This window comes from Lissotriton vulgaris, chromosome 1_1 (genome assembly GCF_964263255.1).
Source record: "Lissotriton vulgaris chromosome 1_1, aLisVul1.2, whole genome shotgun sequence".
Classification (NCBI taxonomy): Eukaryota; Metazoa; Chordata; class Amphibia; order Caudata; family Salamandridae; genus Lissotriton; species Lissotriton vulgaris.
This window is the reverse complement of record NC_141685.1, coordinates 142124952-142144853: the sequence shown is the minus strand read 5'-3', so window position 1 is coordinate 142144853 and position 19902 is coordinate 142124952. Positions and strand designations below refer to the sequence as shown.

The 19902-nt window shown below is 48.3% G+C and overlaps 1 protein-coding gene across 1 annotated transcript in view; it reads right to left on the bottom strand.

Moving 5' to 3' along the window:
* LOC147737822 (uncharacterized) overlaps window positions 1–19902 on the bottom strand; it is a 56182-nt gene that overhangs the window by 18099 nt on the left and 18181 nt on the right. The window contains exon 2 of the mRNA XM_086924980.1: window positions 5667–5758. Coding sequence (XP_086781106.1) covers window positions 5667–5758 — 92 coding nt within the window. The remainder of the gene's footprint in view (window positions 1–5666; window positions 5759–19902) is intronic.

The window sequence follows — 19902 nt, the reverse complement described above, 5'->3', positions numbered from 1 at the left end:
TAGGTTTCGTAAGAATAGGGCGGACCACTGCTTCTTTCCAGGGGGGTGGAATTATACCTGTAGATGTAGAGCAATTGAAGATGTCACAAATTGCTGGGGCACAGCTCTTGGCTAGGAGAGCCATGATTTTTGGGGGGCATGAATCATTTGGAGACCCTGATTTTCTCAAGGCTAAGCCTTTTCAGGACCTCCTCAATGGTGACCAACTTGAAGCTCTCCAGAGAGCAATTTGATGTCTTCTGCTTCTTCACCAGTTCGGCCAGAGTTGTGAATAAAAGAAGTGCCGGTGTCTCCCTTGTGAATGAAAGAAGTGCAGGTGCTGTCCCCTGTGAATGAAAGAAGTGCAGGTGCTGTCCGTTGTGAATGAAAGAAGTGCAGGTGCGTTCCTTTGTGAATGTAAGAAGTGCAGGTGTGTCCCTTGTGAATGAAAGAAGTGCAGGTGCTGTCCCCTGTGAATGAAAGAAGTGCAGGTGCGTTCCCTTGTGAATGTGAGAAGTGCAGGTGCTGTCCCTTGTGAATAAAAGAAGTGCAGTTACTGTCCCTTGTGAATGGAAGAAGTGCAGGTGCTGTCCGTTGTGAATGAAAGAAGTGCAGGTGCTGTTCGTTGTGAATGAAAGAAGTGCAGGTGCTGTCCGTTGTGAATGAAAGAAGTGCAGGTGCTTTCCCTTGTGAATGTAAGAAGTGCAGGTGCTTTCCCTTGTGAATGTAAGAAGTGCTGGTGCTGTCCCCTGTGAATGAAAAAAGTGCAGGTGCTGTCTCTTGTGAATGAAAGAAGTGCAGGCGTTGGTCCTTGTGAATGAAAGAAGTGCAGGTGCTATGAAAGAAGTGGAGGTGCTGTCACAAAGAATTGCAGGTGCTGTCCCCTGTGAATGACAGAAATGCAGGTGCTGTCCCCTGTAAATGAAAGAAGTGCAGGAGTTGTCCCTTGTGAGAGATAGAAGAGCAGGTGCCGTCCCCTGTGAATGCCAGAAGTGCAGGTGGTGTTACAAAAAAGTGACGGGTGCTGTCCCCTGTGAATGCCAGAAGTGCAGGTGTCGTCCCCTGTGAATGCCAGAAGTGCAGGTGCTGTTACAAAAAAGTGTAGTTGCTGTCCCCTGTGAATGAAAGAAGTGCAGGTGTTGTCCGCGTGAATGACAGAAGTGCAGGTGCTGCCCCTTGTGAATGAAAGAAGCGCAGGTACTGTCCCTTGTGAATGACAGAAGTGTAGGTGCTGTCCCTTGTGAATGAAAGAAGCGCAGGTGCTGTCCCTTGTGAATGAAAGAATGCAGGTGCTGTCCCCTGTGAATGAAAGAATGCAGGTGCTGTCCCCTGTGAATGAAAGAATGCAGGTGCTGTCCCCTGTGAATGAAAGAAGTGCAGGTGCTGTCCCTTGTGAATGAAAGAAGTGCAGGTGCTGTCCCTTGTGAATGAAAGAAGTGCAGGTGCCGTCCCTTGTGAATTAAAGAAGTGCTGGTGCTGTCCCTTGTGAATGAAAGAAGTGCAGGTGCTGTCCCCTGTGAATGAAAGAAGTGCAGGTGTCGTCCCCTGTGAATGACAGAAGTGCCGGTGCTGTCACAAAGAAGTGCAGGTGCTATCCCTTGTGAATGAAAGAAGTGCAGGTGCTGTCACAAAAAAGTACAGGTGCTGTCCCCTGTGAATGAAAGGAGTGCAGGTGTCTCCCTTGTGAATGAAAGAAGTGCAGGTGCTGTTCCCTGTGAAAGAAAGAAGTACAGGTGCTGTCCTTTGTGAATGAAAGAAGTGAAGGTGCTGTCACAGAAAAGTGCAGGTGCTGTCCCTTGTGAATGAAAGAAGTGCAGGTGCTGTCCCTTGTGAATGAAAGAAGTGCAGGTGCTGTCACAAAGAAGTGCAAGTGCTGTCCCTTGTGAATGAAAGAAGTGCAGGTGCTGTCCCCTGTAAATGAAAGAAGTGCAGGTGTTGTCCCCTCTGAATGACAGAAGTGCAGGTGCTGTCACAAAGAAGTGCAGGTGCTGTCCCTTGTGAATGAAAGAAGTGCAGGTGCTGTCCCTTGTGAATGATAGAAGTGCAGGTGCTGTCCCTTGTGAATGAAAGAAGTGCAGGTGCTGTCCCTTGTGAATGAAAGAAGGGCAGGTGTCTCCCTTGTAAATGAAAGAAGTGCAGGTGCTGTAACTTGTGAATGAAAGAAGTGCAGGTGCTGTCCCTTGTGAATTTAGAAAGTGCAGGTGCTGCCCCTTGTGAATGAAAGAAGTGCAGGTGTCTCCCTTGTGAATGAAAGAAGTGCAGGTGCTGTCCCCTGTGAATGAAAGAAGTGCAGGTGCTGTCCGTTGTGAATGAAAGAAGTGCAGGTGCGTTCCTTTGTGAATGTAAGAAGTGCAGGTGTGTCCCTTGTGAATGAAAGAAGTGCAGGTGCTGTCCCCTGTGAATGAAAGAAGTGCAGGTGCGTTCCCTTGTGAATGTGAGAAGTGCAGGTGCTGTCCCTTGTGAATGAAAGAAGTGCAGTTACTGTCCCTTGTGAATGGAAGAAGTGCAGGTGCTGTCCGTTGTGAATGAAAGAAGTGCAGGTGCTGTTCGTTGTGAATGAAAGAAGTGCAGGTGCTGTCCGTTGTGAATGAAAGAAGTGCAGGTGCTTTCCCTTGTGAATGTAAGAAGTGCAGGTGCTTTCCCTTGTGAATGTAAGAAGTGCTGGTGCTGTCCCCTGTGAATGAAAAAAGTGCAGGTGCTGTCTCTTGTGAATGAAAGAAGTGCAGGCGTTGGTCCTTGTGAATGAAAGAAGTGCAGGTGCTATGAAAGAAGTGGAGGTGCTGTCACAAAGAATTGCAGGTGCTGTCCCCTGTGAATGACAGAAATGCAGGTGCTGTCCCCTGTAAATGAAAGAAGTGCAGGAGTTGTCCCTTGTGAGAGATAGAAGAGCAGGTGCCGTCCCCTGTGAATGCCAGAAGTGCAGGTGGTGTTACAAAAAAGTGACGGGTGCTGTCCCCTGTGAATGCCAGAAGTGCAGGTGTCGTCCCCTGTGAATGCCAGAAGTGCAGGTGCTGTTACAAAAAAGTGTAGTTGCTGTCCCCTGTGAATGAAAGAAGTGCAGGTGTTGTCCGCGTGAATGACAGAAGTGCAGGTGCTGCCCCTTGTGAATGAAAGAAGCGCAGGTACTGTCCCTTGTGAATGACAGAAGTGTAGGTGCTGTCCCTTGTGAATGAAAGAAGCGCAGGTGCTGTCCCTTGTGAATGAAAGAATGCAGGTGCTGTCCCCTGTGAATGAAAGAATGCAGGTGCTGTCCCCTGTGAATGAAAGAATGCAGGTGCTGTCCCCTGTGAATGAAAGAAGTGCAGGTGCTGTCCCTTGTGAATGAAAGAAGTGCAGGTGCTGTCCCTTGTGAATGAAAGAAGTGCAGGTGCCGTCCCTTGTGAATTAAAGAAGTGCTGGTGCTGTCCCTTGTGAATGAAAGAAGTGCAGGTGCTGTCCCCTGTGAATGAAAGAAGTGCAGGTGTCGTCCCCTGTGAATGACAGAAGTGCCGGTGCTGTCACAAAGAAGTGCAGGTGCTATCCCTTGTGAATGAAAGAAGTGCAGGTGCTGTCACAAAAAAGTACAGGTGCTGTCCCCTGTGAATGAAAGGAGTGCAGGTGTCTCCCTTGTGAATGAAAGAAGTGCAGGTGCTGTTCCCTGTGAAAGAAAGAAGTACAGGTGCTGTCCTTTGTGAATGAAAGAAGTGAAGGTGCTGTCACAGAAAAGTGCAGGTGCTGTCCCTTGTGAATGAAAGAAGTGCAGGTGCTGTCCCTTGTGAATGAAAGAAGTGCAGGTGCTGTCACAAAGAAGTGCAAGTGCTGTCCCTTGTGAATGAAAGAAGTGCAGGTGCTGTCCCCTGTAAATGAAAGAAGTGCAGGTGTTGTCCCCTCTGAATGACAGAAGTGCAGGTGCTGTCACAAAGAAGTGCAGGTGCTGTCCCTTGTGAATGAAAGAAGTGCAGGTGCTGTCCCTTGTGAATGATAGAAGTGCAGGTGCTGTCCCTTGTGAATGAAAGAAGTGCAGGTGCTGTCCCTTGTGAATGAAAGAAGGGCAGGTGTCTCCCTTGTAAATGAAAGAAGTGCAGGTGCTGTAACTTGTGAATGAAAGAAGTGCAGGTGCTGTCCCTTGTGAATTTAGAAAGTGCAGGTGCTGCCCCTTGTGAATGAAAGAAGTGCAGGTGTCTCCCTTGTGAATGAAAGAAGTGCAGGTGCTGTCCCCTGTGAAGGAAAGAAGTGCATGTGCCGTCCCTTGTGAATGAATGAAGTGCAGGTGCTGTCCCTTGTGAATGAAAGACGTGCAGGTGCTGTCCCTTGTGAATGATAGAAGTGCAGGTGCTGTCCTTTTTGAGAGATGGAAGAGCAGGTGCTGTCTCCTGTGAATGAAAGAAGTGCAGGTGTCGTCCCCTGTGAATGACAGAAGTGCAGGTGCTGTCACAAAGAAGAGCAGGTGCTGTCCATTGTGAATGATAGAAGAGCAGGTGTCGTCCCCTGTGAATGACAGAAGTGCAGTTGCTGTCACAAAGAAGTGCAGGTGCTGTCACTTGTGAATGATAGAAGTGCAGGTGCTGTCCCTTGTGGATGAAAGAAGTGCAGGTGTCGTCCCCTGTGAATGACAGAAGTGCAGGTGCTGTCACAAAGAACTGCAGTTGCTGTGCCCTGTGAATGATAGAAATGCTTTCTTTGGGATTCCATACTCCAAGAGTGGATAGATGGAGTGTTACTGAGCTAGACGTCCGTGGCCCTCAGGACTGAGATGTTTGCATCACACGCCTTATTCTCCCTTGAAATCTGAAGATGTCCTCTTTAATGAATGCCTGTGCATTGAGGTTAAATACACTTCAAACATTATCTTAGAGTCTAAACTCATGTTTTAGGATGTCAAATGCACAAATTGGCATATGAATTCAGTTGCACAAAAACCTGTATTTGTAGTGAAATAATCTATGAATGAATGCATGCTTGAATAAAATGTGGAGCACAGAAATGGGAAAACTGCAAAGCATATGATAGTTGTTAGACCTGTCAGCCCTAGGATGGTCTTTCCCTGTTTGTTTTGCCCTTGCCTCATTTTTCCCACCTCTTTTTTTTGTTGGCCTTAAGTCTCCGGGCGCCTTCCCATTGCTAATCAATGCTAAGGTGCAGGTGCTCTCTTCTCCCAATATGGCTGCCACAGGCCCCTGCTACTGCGGAGTGGTCTTTTCAGTAGCACCCTAGTTGCCAGGATCTGGCTGGGACCCCAAACATTGTTGCAACACCAGCCCGCCTTTTTCTCCCATAGCTAGAGTGGGGAAGCTCCTGGAACCTTCTAGAATAGGGGCGGGATCTGCTTTTGCCGCCTTAGAGTGTGGTCACCTGACCTGGCCTCTGTTAATTGCATTTCGGGGGCAATACTGATTGCGGAGTCCTTTGTTGGTGTCCCGCTGTGCCGCTGCCGGTCTCCCTTCCGCTGCTGCACTTTCCTCATCAGCTCAGCGAGGAGTGAGGGGACCACAACGACCAGGAGCCTCAGCGGCGGAAGCCGCCACCGCCTACACTGCGCCCGGAGGCGCTACATAAGAGAGGAGAGCCCCCGCGTCGCGGGATCGCGCGCGGGTCGCGCCAAGGGCGGGCCCGTTTCATCCCGATCAAGGACGGGACGGGCCACCCCTCTTTCAATCTTGTTGCGGGACCTTTGATTTGTAAGTACTCATTTTGCCTTATTGACATACCTGTTTTACCATGGCTTCGAAGGAGGCTAGAAGTAGGGCGGACAATGTAAACCTCACAGGAACAATGGACAAGTTCATTACCAGGGTCAATTCTGTAATAGACAAGGGGATCACGTTGATGGAACGACAAGTCTTACAGGATTTAGCTATCGCTAGAAGATCATCCATGGGGCATATTGCCAACGCACGGACCCCTGAACAAAAGGACAAAGTAGTGGTATAGGTGCACTAGCGATCATAGAATCCCCAAATACACCTCTAGCATCTCATGATGTAGACCATGTCTCCTTTGGGGATCAGTCTACGGTCTCGGAATCGCTACTATTATCTCCCCACAAGCTTCCCTCTATGGCTAGCCCAGTGAAGGAGCATAATATCAGGCAACTACATGAGAGACGCCAAGGGGCTATTCCTAAGTATAAGCAAGGGCTGGCCAGTGACAAAGGAGGGAAGAAAGGGAAGGTGCCAAAAAACACTAGAGCAACCACTACCACAAGGGAGCAGGCAGTTGTGGATGCCCCAGAAATTATAGCCTCACCTATAGACGACCCAATACCCATTAGAACGGTACCCCAGGCTGAAAGCAGGGGGAAAACTCAAGGTGAAAGGGTGGAGGTGGAGGATCCCCGGATGACGTAATTAGACTCCTTCTCCGTCCAGTAGAGGATAGACTAACCAAGATTGAAAAGCATCTAAACAAGATCGAGCTTGACTCTAAGGGAAGTGTTGATATCTTAAAAAAGGGAAACACACCTAGGGTTGCTCTACCGCTAATTAAAACCAGAGGGGAAAATGCCCCTATAGATTTGAGGGTCTCGCCAGCCACGATTGCAGCTCCACAGCCCACAGCTGACCTCCTTGTAAGGTTCCAGCCACGCCTGCTGTTAATAAATCATGCCAATATAATCCCATTCAACCGAATGAGGGTGGCGGGGTTCCTAAAGCCCAGGCTTCCAGGGGGGAAATTAACATTAACCTGCCCCCGGAAGTAAGCCCTTACCTGGTAGTTTTAGCGGGGTTCCCGAACTGAGTAAGCATAAAGATGAATCTCCCACGGCCCTGAGGAATAAGGTTGCCTATTGGCTAAATAAAAATAGACCGCTGCCAATACATATAGTGAGCAAAATACTTATGATGCGGGGGTGTCCTGGGTGGGACATCTGGCCAAGGATATAAGGGGGGATTGTGTGCTAGTTAACTTTAAAGACCCAAGGACAGTTGAGTATATTTGTAACTGGAGACACTCTAGCCCAGGAATTTCTATTCGTTCTCTCCCTCTGTTCTATTTTTACCCCCCTGGTCACTTTGCATCAGTATCGGATGGGTGGACACTTGTACAGCGGAATGGGAGGGGGCTGATCCATGGGGGCTGGCCCGAGTCTTTGCCAGTTTCGAGCCAAACTCCTATTCAAAACTGGTTCAGTAGTCTGAAGGCCGTTGACTGACTTCAGGCTCATGAAGAGGCACTAACTAGCTTTATTTCTCCCCCTGGTAGCTGTATTGCTAGTCCTCCTGGACCGCTCCAGTCTCCTGGTCCAGAATTATCAATTTCTGTTCCTGTATCCTTGAGGGACAATAATTCGATTGGCTGGGGTCCTGATTTATTTCAAGGCACCCTAACCCCCTGTGATGGTTCAACTGGTAATTTTAAACTTGTTTCATGGAATGTAGCGGGTTTATGTAATAAGCTCTCATTACCGGACTGGAATACTTTTATTGATGGTTATGATTTGTGTTTATTCCAGGAAACATGGAGCCCGGAACCTTTGTATAAGCCTGGTTACTCTTGCTTCCATTTACCAGCTACTTCCTCTGGTCGAGGACGCCCATCTGGAGGCTCATGGTTTGGGTCAAGGCAGCTGTTAATTGTAAGATTACCCACCATCTCTGTCCAACACCAGATCTAACGAGACTCTCCATTAAGGGCTTGAAGGGCAATAACACCTGGGAACTCTTTAATATCTATGCTAGAGGCACCCAAGGGAGGGGGGGGCTAAATCTTCAACTATTTCCATTCTCTCTGAAGTGCTTCTCTCTTTTCCATCAGATTCCTTTGTTCTGGTCGGCGGCGACCTAAATTGTTCATTTGAACCTTTGGCAGCAGATGATATTTTGGGAATTTATGCCAGTGAAGAAATGGTCGCCGGTGGTCATTCAATTGAATGCCCTAATGTTGGGATTTGGGCTAAGAGTGGTTAATGGACGTACGTCCTCTGATGTAATGGGAGAAAATACATGGATGGATGGACAGGTTTTTATATAGCGCAATATCACCGCCAGGTCTCAAAGCGCTTTGCATTGGGAACCCGTCCTGGTTTTTCCCTGTGAGATAGCCCCTACTGGGTATCCCCAAGGTGAAAGCCAGGCATCCCGCTGCAGGGGGCCGTAGTGGAGATTAAGCAAGCTATTGCCCAGAGTTGCAGAGTGTGAACCTGTGATTCGAGTAGGCACCGAAGCGAGAATTACCGAGTCCGTGGACATTTTGGGCTCAAGACCATGCCGCATCGGGAATTGAACCCTGGTCCCGGGTCTGATCTCAGCGTCCGGGTCTGCCTCCTCTAACCAGTGAGCCTCACTTCTCCACATATAACGGGGTTTCTTGTCAGAGTAGAATTGATTACATATTGGTGGACAAGAGGTCCTGGAAGTTCGTGAATGACATGATCATTATACCATCTATGGACAGTGATCATAACCCCTTATCCCTTACAATGACGGAAATGTGGGAAAAGAAGGATCCCACTCCCATTACTAGACCTAGGATGTTAACAAAGGCAATCATACCATCTAATTGCAACAGGTTCCTTAAATGGCCAAAATTCGTTTTGAATGTTCAAAGATTAAGAACCTTAGCGGAAATCATAAGAGATCAGACTCTTAGGCTTTCTGCAGCCTGTAAGAATGAGGTTGGGCCCCCAGCTGTGGAATCAATTCATGTTGATACAATAGACATGATTGGCTCTCTATTTGTAGAGCCTTCATCCATGAAAAAGTGCCCTACGAGCGGCAAGCCAGTTGAGAAGTGGTTTGACAAAGACCGTAGAATGAAAAAAAAACGGTTTGATACTTGCCATCAAATCCAATAATTCTGTTGAGGTTCTGTTGGCGAGATTACAGTATAGGCGAGCTATCATAGAGGCGAAGAGGATATGGGAAGAATCACATTGGGACAGCCTAAAGGAAGCGAGCCAGTCCAAGAACGGCAAGCTTTTTTGGGCTTTGGTGAGAAGATCCAATGGTCGTGACTCAGACCAAATTCCTAACCATATAACTGATTGGGAGTGGTTTGAACACTTTAGGAAACTATATGTAGGAGATGAGGCTAGCGGTAGATCAGGGCCCTCTAGGCTGCTATAAATAAGATTGTACCTGCTAAAGCCCTGGGACAAGATGGTATACCGGGTGACTTATTCCGGGCTAATGCTGAGGAATGGGCCACTTATTTTGTATTCCTTATTAATGCTCTGCTGGAAGGATCCCCGGTTCCAAACTCCTGGAAAGGGGCCGAAGTAATTCCTATTTACAAGAAAGGGTCCAGGGGGGACCCGGCCAACTATCGGCCAATAAGTCTTATATGTCTGCTAGTCAGGCTTCAGGGCTTGTACAAGCACTATAGACCAGGTATTTAGGATGGCACTTTTACACTGGAAGGTGGTTACCATAGCCAAGGGCGGTCTTTATTTAGCATTTATCGATCTAAAGACCGCCTTTGACTTGGTCCACCGAGACCGGCCATGGCTGGTCTTGCAGGAGATGGGGTTTCCCCTACCTATCTTGAACCTCCTGGCACGCTTGCATGATGGAAATTATGCCCGCATTAGATGGGGTACGCAGGAACAAAAAACAGATAAAATCCCTGTAAATAGAGGTGTCCGTCAGGGATGCGTATTGGCGCCTACCCTATTCACGCTTTTCGTGAATGGGGTAGTTTCCTTTTTGCTTGAAATTAACGCTGACGCTCCAGTTTTGGCGGGTGACAAAGTCCCCGCCTTACTCTTTGCGGACGATACATTGCTAGTATCACAAACTCCTGCAGGATTACAGAAGCTGCTGGATCGTTTCTGCCTGTTTTGTAAAACGAGGGGCTTAGTCGTTAACACTTCCAAAACGAAGCTTCTTTATTTTAATCCTAGCAGATCGACTAAATCCATGCTGGTTCTTGATGGGGTGCCTCTAGAACGTGTCAAAGAGTTTGACTACTTGGGAATTAGAATCTCCGACAAGTTCAAATGGCAGCCACAGATTGATAAAATGGGTTTAAATCATAAGCGGGTAGTGGGGGTGTTAGGGTGGGAACATCGTGCCTCAAACACTAGGCCCATTGCCCCTGTCTTGGAAATCTATGCTGCAAAGGCTGTATGCTGTGCCTTATATGGAGCCAAACTCTGGGGTTTTGGTTGTGTAGACGTGCTAGTCACTACAGAAAACAAGTTTTTTAGGGAGCTTGTTTCGCTCCCTAGGGGCACTCCAACTAAGCCACTTCTGAGTGATTTGGGGCATCGTTCAATCAAGGACCTAATTATGTTGTGACCTCTTTTATACTGGGCTCGGCTATGGCGCACCCCAGAGCTAGCCAGATATACCGACGGCCTAAGAGAGGCAATGAACCTTCAAGGATCCCACAAGATTGGCTGGCTAGTAAATGTAAAAAAGCTCCTTCTGGATTCTGGCCTCAAAACTACATGGGAGTCTGGGGTTGCGATGACCAAGGCAGAAACCAAGAGAGCCTTTTGGGCATGGGTTGATAAACAGGAACATAGGGACCCTAATCTGGGCAGGCTGACTGACGCATTTCATCAGCACAAGCAAGTGCCTCGTCTAGAGCCTTATCTAGATTTCATCCAGAAGCCGAGAGACAGGGCTCTCTTTATCCAGTTTAGAATGGGTACCCTTCCTCTTCGTGATCGTACAAGTAAATGGAAGCCCGCACCAAACGCCCTCGGAGTGCCCAAATTGTGTAGGTGTTACTGAAAATATTCCTCACCTTTTTTTTGTATGCCCAGCTTACACCAAACATAGACTGTAGTGGCTTTAAACCTGTATGCCTACAGCTTGAGACTAGGAACCATTCTGTTGCTCTTAGAATACTCCATGCTGATGCCAGTACAACCTTGGCCTGCGGGGTGGCAACATTTTTAAGCTGGGCTTGGTTGATAAGACTGAAGGCTAAATGATGAATTTGTATAATGAACTATTCTAAACCTCATCAAAGATGTTATAGTTTAATACATTTTTTAACACATCATTGTAAAAATGATTTTTAGATGAAATTTTTTCGTTTAAGGTATTTATTATGAAATGTGGTTTAAATTGTAAAAATGCTTCTATGATATTTTATATCAAAATAAAGCATTGTTGATTGATATATAAAGGAAGGAGGGAAACTTTTTAGTCAGTTGGGGCACCACTGACCTGGGGGAACCTACGCAGGAGACTTAGGCGGTAGGGCCTAGTCAAGAACCTATACCACTGGGAGTGACAGGGCTGAGGTGCTGCCTTCCAAGCTGTGTGAGGAACACTGAATTAGCCCACTGATCGGGCCCGGCGGGAGGTGAACCCAGGGACCACCTGCAGTGACCTGCTGAGAGTATCCTGTCATCAGCCTTCAACTCAACCCCCCCTCAAGAAACTGTCTCCTAAGGGCGCAGGAACCAACAAGCGCCAAGAAGGACTACGGCCTGGCCCAGGACTACTGGGGATCAACCAGGTACCGGGCTGTGCTACTCCTATACCCCTCTGACTTCACCTGGACCCCTGCGCTGTCGTGCCTAACTCCCCCTGGCTAAACGGCCTGTACTGCTAAGCGCTCATCCTTCCTAGCGCTAGCCTCCTGAACTGCCTGGCCATCTGGACTGATTGTCCTGCTCAACCGAATGGTGCACCCCCCCAGCACTCCCCTCTGTGCCCTGGGGAAGCGCTGGCTCCCTGCATCCCGTTGCCACTGAAGCGCGAGCACTGTGCCTCTTGTGGCGGTATGATCACCAGCCAGCTGCCTGCACCGCGCTGTGGTGGGCCTCGGAGCCCTGCAACTCCCCGCGCTATGCCTGAGAAGCGCTAGCGGCCCCACTCACCGTTACGGCCCTTGCCGCCTCACCAGGGCAGCAGATGCCGGACACAGCCACGGCCTGTACTGCTAAGCGCTCATCCTTCCTAGCGCTAGCCTCCTGAACTGCCTGGCCATCTGGACTGATTGTCCTGCTCAACCGAATGGTGCACCCCCCCAGCACTCCCCTCTGTGCCCTGGGGAAGCGCTGGCTCCCTGCATCCCGTTGCCACTGAAGCGCGAGCACTGTGCCTCTTGTGGCGGTATGATCACCAGCCAGCTGCCTGCACCGCGCTGTGGTGGGCCTCGGAGCCCTGCAACTCCCCGCGCTATGCCTGAGAAGCGCTAGCGGCCCCACTCACCGTTACGGCCCTTGCCGCCTCACCAGGGCAGCAGATGCCGGACACAGCCACAGCCGGCCCTGAAGCGCCGACCTCATCACCCGCTCGGCGGCCCCCGGGAGCCAGGAGAGGGCCGCAGACTCTTGACACTGGGCTGCACTAGGCCCGACGAAGCTTGAAGCCCCTGCCCGACTCACGTGACGGGGGCGTCGGAAGAGACTCCGCCCCCGTCGCACTGTGATTGGGCACTGCTGCCGCGCCCCCGCAGGCCGCCCTGCCTATGGCGCCTGCGGGAGCGCCTCAGCGAGGGCCTACCCCCGACCAGCTCACCACTCACGGGAGGGCCCTGAGAGAAGCCGGGCCCTCCTCCCAGCCGGCAAGACCCACGAGAAGAGAGCTAGAGTGTGCGGGCCTCCCCTGAGCGGCCTGCACACCGCCCCGGCTGGAAATACCGGCGCGGGGGCTCCAGAGTCAGTGTGAGCCCCCCTCCCTCTGCCGGCATGCTGAAACCTCCGCAAGGGCCCTGAGGGGGCCGAAGAAGAAAGGTAAACCCCCGGGGAGGCCCCAAGATCGCTCCTCCCCGCTGGAGACTATTGTTGGGCCCTGTTGGCCCCTGTGGTGCCTGCAAGGTTTCTGGAACTGAGCAGGAGCCCTGTGTTGACTGAGGAACCCTCGAAGAGGATTCAGGGACTGCCCTATTAGTTGAGTTAACCCCTGCCTGGGGTAAAGCTGAATGCCCAACACTGTTGCTTTATGCATGGGGTACCATGGATCCCTGAAATGCTCATTTTAGCTGGATGTATGGTTTATCCTTGCCTACTGAAATCACCACCCTGGCCTAATGCCTTGCGTATTAGTGCCTAATTAAATATTTAGTGCGGAGTAATGAAATGGTTATGATTTCCTGCTAAAATGGTTATTCACAATGAAATGTTTCTTCTTGATTAAGGAGATGTTTACCCTGGCATGAGGAAGTGTTTATTTCTGTGCAAAGTGATTACTGAAGGGTTTACTTCAGATTACTGAGTTGTTTTACTCCAGCCTCATGAAATGTTTTGCTCTTGTTTAATGACATGCTGATTCCTGACTCGATGAAATGTGTATTGCTAAGTGATGAAATGCTATTCCTTTAATGAAATGGTTATTGTGATATGCTACATTGATAATTGAACTGCTCCCTTCACTCCCTTGATGAAATACTTGATGAGATATTGATGCCTTGATTATTGATCACCCTGAACCTTGATCTAGATAAAAGCTACATGATTTTTACTCAAACTTACTGGTGTGGTGTCAGTCATTGCATGCGTTTCCGCCCTCAGTGGATGTGTGTGCTGTATGGTCACTTTACACCTAAGCTTTCAGGTGCCTGCCTGCTCGCGCCAAGCTACCCCCCGTGGAACTGGTGACCCCAGTTCCTACAATAGTGTTCTGAAAAGGCATTCCCGGTTTGAATGTTTGGCATTCGGCTGCTCGCTGCAGGTTTGTTGCCTGGAATCTAAGGAGTCACCCTCTCTAGTCCAAGCTCCTCACATAGGTGAAAGATGTCAGCTTCAATGTAAGTGACCAGTACATTCTCTTCCCCTCTGACTGTCTAAATAAACTTGTTGCCATCCTGTTAGAAATGGGGTTCTTGGTTGACTGGGTGTAAACCTTAGTCAAACAGCATCCACAATCCTGGTCAGGGTAAATGTCAGGCAAACACTAAATTAACCTTTGCCCACCCTCTGTTAGCTTGCCATAGAGCAGTCAGTCTTAAGTTAAAGGCAATGTGTTAAGTATTTGTGCAACAATTCATACAGTAAACCACTTGAAACACCACACAAAAAGATGCCACATCAGTTAATAAAGATCAAACTGAATTTAATAAATAAAACAAGACCAATTCGACAAAGATCCAATAAGTAGAAATGTAGTTATTTATTTGTAAAGAATAAACTTTAAAATAGTGCTGAAAAGTAAGAAATGCCAACCTAGAATATCTGGTTGTGCCGGACTGGAACAAACTCAAAAGTTCAGGCCGACCACGATTGTGCGCAGGCCAGCTACAAGGACCTAGTTAGGCCTGTGAACCAAAGTACCTTTAAATCCTGGTTGCGGAGCATTGCATCTGAAAGACAGATACGTTTTGCAGTTGAAGCGATGTGTAAGTTACGTGTTGCATTGATGTTGCGGTGCTAGGTCCTGTTGTGGTGCTGATGAGAAGAGGGCTTACAATAAGAAGGGCAGTGTCAGGATGCGTTTGTTCCGATGAGGGATGAAGCTGTGATGCGGTCCTGTAGCCTCGTCGAGGCTGCGGTCAACGAGGGATGCAAGGATCTGGCATCAGGAAAAGCGGTGCACAGTGGCGGTTTCGAAAGCGATGACTCACTAGTCCCAAGATGCAACACCGCCAGTCTGCTGCATTGGTTCTAACTCACGCAGTAGTGGTCATGCGCCGGTTCTCTTCCATGCAACAGCGACAATGCGTTGGTTCTGCTCCCGCATAGAGGATGCGTTTGGCCGCTGGAACAAACACCTTATGCCCACTTCCTAAGGGTCCTCGACTGGGGTGGCAGCACTTGGCTGGGTAGGCTCTGAGATGGCAGATGCCAGGTGCAGGAGCACGGTGGCTGGAAGTCTTTTTTGTCCAAGAAACTTCATTTCAGCAGGCCACCCAGCTAGACCTTGGAGTCACTCTGAGTTCAAGTGATGCAGGCTTAGTCCTTCTCACCCAGGCAGGTAAATAATAGGCAGCAGGACAGCACAGCGAGAAAGGAATCCATCAAAGTATCAGTCCAGCAGTGTGGCAGCCCTTCAGCTGCACGGCAGGGTTTCTTCTTACTGAGTAGGTGGTGTCAGAGGTCTAGTACTTATACCCAGTTGGGCCTTTGCAGTGGGAGGGACTTCCGAGCAAGCCTTTTGAGCGCACAGAGGTCCTGCCATTCCTTCCCTAGCTCCAGACTCACTACAGAGGATTATGCAGCCCTTTGTATGGTGTCAGAACCCAGCCTAATCAGGTTTAAGTGAGGCTTTGTGCAGCTCCACCCTCCCATCTCCCAGGATGGCCATCAAGTCACACCTAAGCTCCCATTGTGTGTGGCTGTCTAAGGGGAATACACAAACCCCATTTGTCACCCACCCCAGATACGTGAAAAGAGACAGGCAGCAGGCACCAAATGGCTAAAGTAGGAAAATATCAGAACGAGAGGTAGACTGCACACCTTCCCTTCCATATGTTCAACTCTTTTCTGTGTGATGATGAGATTTTTGTCATTTTTTGCATGCAGGCTTGACGCATGCTCTGTCCCACTAGCACAAATATGAAATTCAAAAAGTGCCTGGTGCCTCGTTGCTCCAGTTTCAAGCCATACAGCCATGTAGGCAACAGTTGCAAAAAACAGTCCAATATTTATTCCTGTAATCCTTTTTACTATCCATTTTAATTCCAGTAGTTTTCCATGATACAAAGTTCACACAGAGGCAAAATGATTCCAAACTTTTAATGCTTAAGGATTGCCCATCCAGGCTTTTTACAGCAGCAGGGTAGATCACATTTCATCTCGGTTAGCAATACAAATATTCTCCCAAAGCATTTCGGGCAACAAGCCCTTCGTCAGTGGTAACTTTAAATTAAAAACAACCCATCAGCAACCATAAATGATTCTTAAACATGTTCAGTGATAAAAATAAAACCATGTGCAGCGTATAGTATATCATGTGAATGTGTCAACATCACCCACAAATCATATTGAGACCAAATATGTCACTACTTTTGTGCTCAATTTAAACCCCAATTATCTGCTCGAAAGGACTAAACCGTAAAAATGTACAGGCATCAATGGGCTCTCAGGGCCAACAGGCCTCGGACTTCCCTGAGGCCGACTTCGGCCTTTACATAAACAGACAGGCAGTGACTTACGAGGGAAGCACTAGAGGCTGGGCCCTGGTCACGAGGCAGGGGCTGCAATGGCCGTTTGCATCTCGGAGAGGCTTCCGTTCTGCTGGGTACCTGTGGGGGTCGGGTGAGTTAATTTACCTTCGTCTAATATGAGGGCTGGCGCAGAAATAAAATCTGCTTTGGGAATTAAAGTGGTGACCACAGAGCCTAGAGTCAACCGGTGTCGGTATTTGCAATTACCACACACAGACATAGTACCTACTTGGGCCGCAGATGAAATTCAGTCCGGCCTCGAAGCTGTGGTGGGTGGAACTCCATACTTGCAGGCAGCGACTCTACTCTGCGAGGCTGGTTGCAGCAGGCTCAGGCCGTAAAACACCTAGAGCCATGGCAATTCGGTTTTGCCGCCCAGCCCTGCCTCCGGTGATAAATAATCCAGACGGTCCGGACTCCTGTGAGTCCCGAGCGGAGGAGCCGTCCAATGACAGCCAGTCATTGGACACACTACCTCGATGACGTCAGTTTGACAGGCAATGGAAGCCGTGCCCCGCCGGGAATCGCAATACATTGTGCTACATTGTAGCACAATGGAGAAGTGTGGCTCACTGGTTAGAGGAGGCATACCCTGAAGCAGAGGGTCAGCCTGGGACCAGGCTTCAATTCCCGACTCGGCAGGGTCTTGAGTCAATATGTCCATGGACTTGATAATTCTCGCTTTGGTGCCTACTTGTATGTATGTATGTAATGTAAATGTATAGGCATTTATATAGCGCACTACTTACCCGGAGGGTCCCAAGGCGCTTCGACCGCTGCGAAACCCTTCCTGGCTTCCCTGAGAGATGGTCCCTTAATGGGTATCTCCAGGGTGAGACCAGGCATCCCCGGCGGTCTGGTAGGGCCGTTAGTGAAGATGAGGCAAGCTAATGCCCAGAGTTGCCGAGTGTGATCGCTGATCAGAGTGGGCACCGAGGCGAGAGAATTATCGAGTCCGCTGACCCTGGTCCAGAAACCTGCCGCGCCGGGATTCGAACCCTGGTCCCGGGCCGTCCTCTGCTCTCGGGTCTGCCGCCTCTAACCAGTGAGCCACACTACTTCATGAGTTCACACTCTGCAGCTCTGGGCAATAGCTTGCTTAATCTCCACGACGGCCCCTCGCGGCAGGATGCCTGGCTTTCACCCTGCGGATGCCCTGTTGGGTTATCTCGCAGGGGAATACCAGGACGGGTTCCCTAAGCAAGCGCCGAGATGCCTCCGGGTAGTCGTGCGCTATATAAGCACGTAATTTACATTTTTTTTTTACAGTTGAATGAGAGTATGAGAGTGACCCTGGCAGCAGTCTTAACACTGCTGGGAGCCCCGAGCTGGCTGCAGGAGCAGCACGCACACCACAGGCGGCGCCGCTCTGCAGCATTTCATAGTTTTAGGGAGCACTTTCAGTGACAGTTACAGCTCAGCTGAGCCACATGGGTATGCTTGTCAATGCATTTCAGTGCGGTAATGCGGAGTACCACACTGAAATGCGTTAGTGTCACGTCTGATGCGTGATACTTGGCAGGACTGGGTGTGAGGTCATTCACACTCCTTAGGTTGTCGGCTGTAAGTGAAGGTGTGTTATATTCTGTATATGCTTTTCTTTCTTTTGTTTCTATTATACTGCGCTCTGGATTCTGTGATGCGTGCCAGCATCTTACATCTGGTGTTCCAGATTCTATGTATGACTGTTTGCCTCTAGATTTTCTATGCTTCAGTCGTGCTGTGCCTTTTTTGAATCTCCCATTAATTTCATTGGGTTTAAGGAAGTCCTCATCTCTATTAAGAATAATTCTGCTTTGATCAAGATGTACATTGCTTGTAAGGGTGTGAATGTCTTGGGCTGGCGAGAACAGGCAAAGTTAGGTGTAACCTTGAATCCAAGGTTGAAGGATCCTGTTTCTGTTCTTGCACTAACTGATGGGGAGGCTGATACATCTGTTATGTCTGCTCAAATTGCTATGGATTTTCCTAAAGTTTTTTCTGATGAAATAGGTAAATTGAATGATTTTAAACACAAGATTAAGGTCAAGCCTAACACTGTACCTGTAAAGCAAAAACTCAGAGGTGTTCCAATCAGTATTAGAGATGAGCTGAGGATTTTATTAGATTCAATGGTAAAGGAGAATATAATTGAGGAGGTTGAGTCATCTGAGTGGGTTTCCCCCATAGTTTTAGCAATTAAACCTGATAAATCTATTAGGCTATGTGTGGATTTGAGAGCTCTCAATAAGTGTTTGGTTACGGATTGTCACCCACTTCCTAATATAAATGAAATGTTGTGCATGTTGGATGGGGCCTGTGTTTTTTCCACCCTGGATCTTAGGTCTGCATATCACCAGATACAGCTCACTGAGGATTCTAGACAATTTACAGCTTTTATTACACCTCATGGTCTTTTTCAGTTCAAAAGGATGCCATTTGGTTTGGCTTCGGCAGCGTCCGTATTCCAAAGAGCCATGTACCACATCTTTAAGGATCTTGCTGTTTTTGTCAAATGCTTTCAGGACGATATCTTAGTGTTTTCGAAGAATGTTTCAGATCATCATAACCATCTCAAGGAGGTGTGTGGTAAATTAGAAAAGTTTGGGTTGACCATTAAAGCTAGCAAATGCAAGTTTTCTGCAAGAGTGTGGATTATCTTGGTCATTCGCTTTCTGGTGATGGGGTGGTTCCGAAAAAGAATCTTGTTGATGCTATCATGAAAGCTCCTGCTCCTGGCAGTAAAGAGAAGCTTCTTTCTTTTGCGGGCCTTTGCGAATATTATAGTAAGTTCATCTATAATTTTGCAAACGAGATGGAGCCTCTTAGGGAGCTTACTAGAAGCTCAGTGAAATTTGCTTGGACTGAGAGACAGGAGTTAGCTTTTAAACAGATTAAGAGTGACATTGTTAGTGCTCCCACGTTGAAGTCCTTTTGTATAAATAAAAAATGCATTATTACGGTGGATGCCAGCTTGTATGGTATTGGAGCTGTTTTGAGCCAGAGTGCAGGAAAAGAGGAATGGTGTGTGGCGTTTGCCTCTAGGACTCTATCTTCTACAGAGAGAAGATACTCTGTCATTGAGAAAGAGCTGCTTGCTTGCATTTGGGCAGTGGAACATTTTAGGAACTTTGTGTGGGGTAGCCGCTTCACTTTACGTACAGATCATAAACCTTTGGTTGGAATCTTGTCTCCTGGTGGTGGGTGGAACTCGACTGCCAGAATTGCACGTTTTTTAGGAACTTTGTGTGGGGTAGCCGCTTCACTTTACGTACAGATCATAAACCTTTGGTTGGAATCTTGTCTCCTGGTGGTGGGTGGAACTCGACTGCCAGAATTGCACGTTTGACTTCACGTCTACAGGAGTATGATTTTGAAATTATTTATGTGCCTGGTAAAAGCAATGTTACGGCTGATTTTTTGTCTAGACTGCCTTGTAATGATGAGAATGTGGCTTGTGTTGAAGAGGATGTAGATGTCATTGCCTCGGTTAGTGATTGTCTTTCTCAGGAATTTTTAGGTTTAAGTGAAGAGCAGTGGTTAGATGAGTTGAGCAAGGATGTTATTTGTCAGCAAATTTTGAATTTTGTTAGTAATGGTTGGCCAGGTAGTAGGTCTGTTTCTGCAGATTTGGCTCCATATTCTCAAGTTTCCTCTGAAATTGAAGCTTTTTCTGGTCTGTTATTTAAAGCGGGCAAACTGATTCCTCCTTATGTTTTGCAAAAAAAGATTTTGTCTCTTTCACATCAGGGACACATTGGTATGTCCACTATGAAACGTCTTGTCAGGGAAATTTTTTGGTGGCCTGGGGTGGATAAAATGGTGGACAGGTTGGTTAGGGACTGCCCTGAATGTATTAGCAGTGACAAGATGCTACATTTGTCTTCTGCTCCTTTGAAGCCAGTTAGTTGGCCTGACTTTGCTTGGCAAAAGGTTGCTTTTGATATTTCTGGGCCTTTC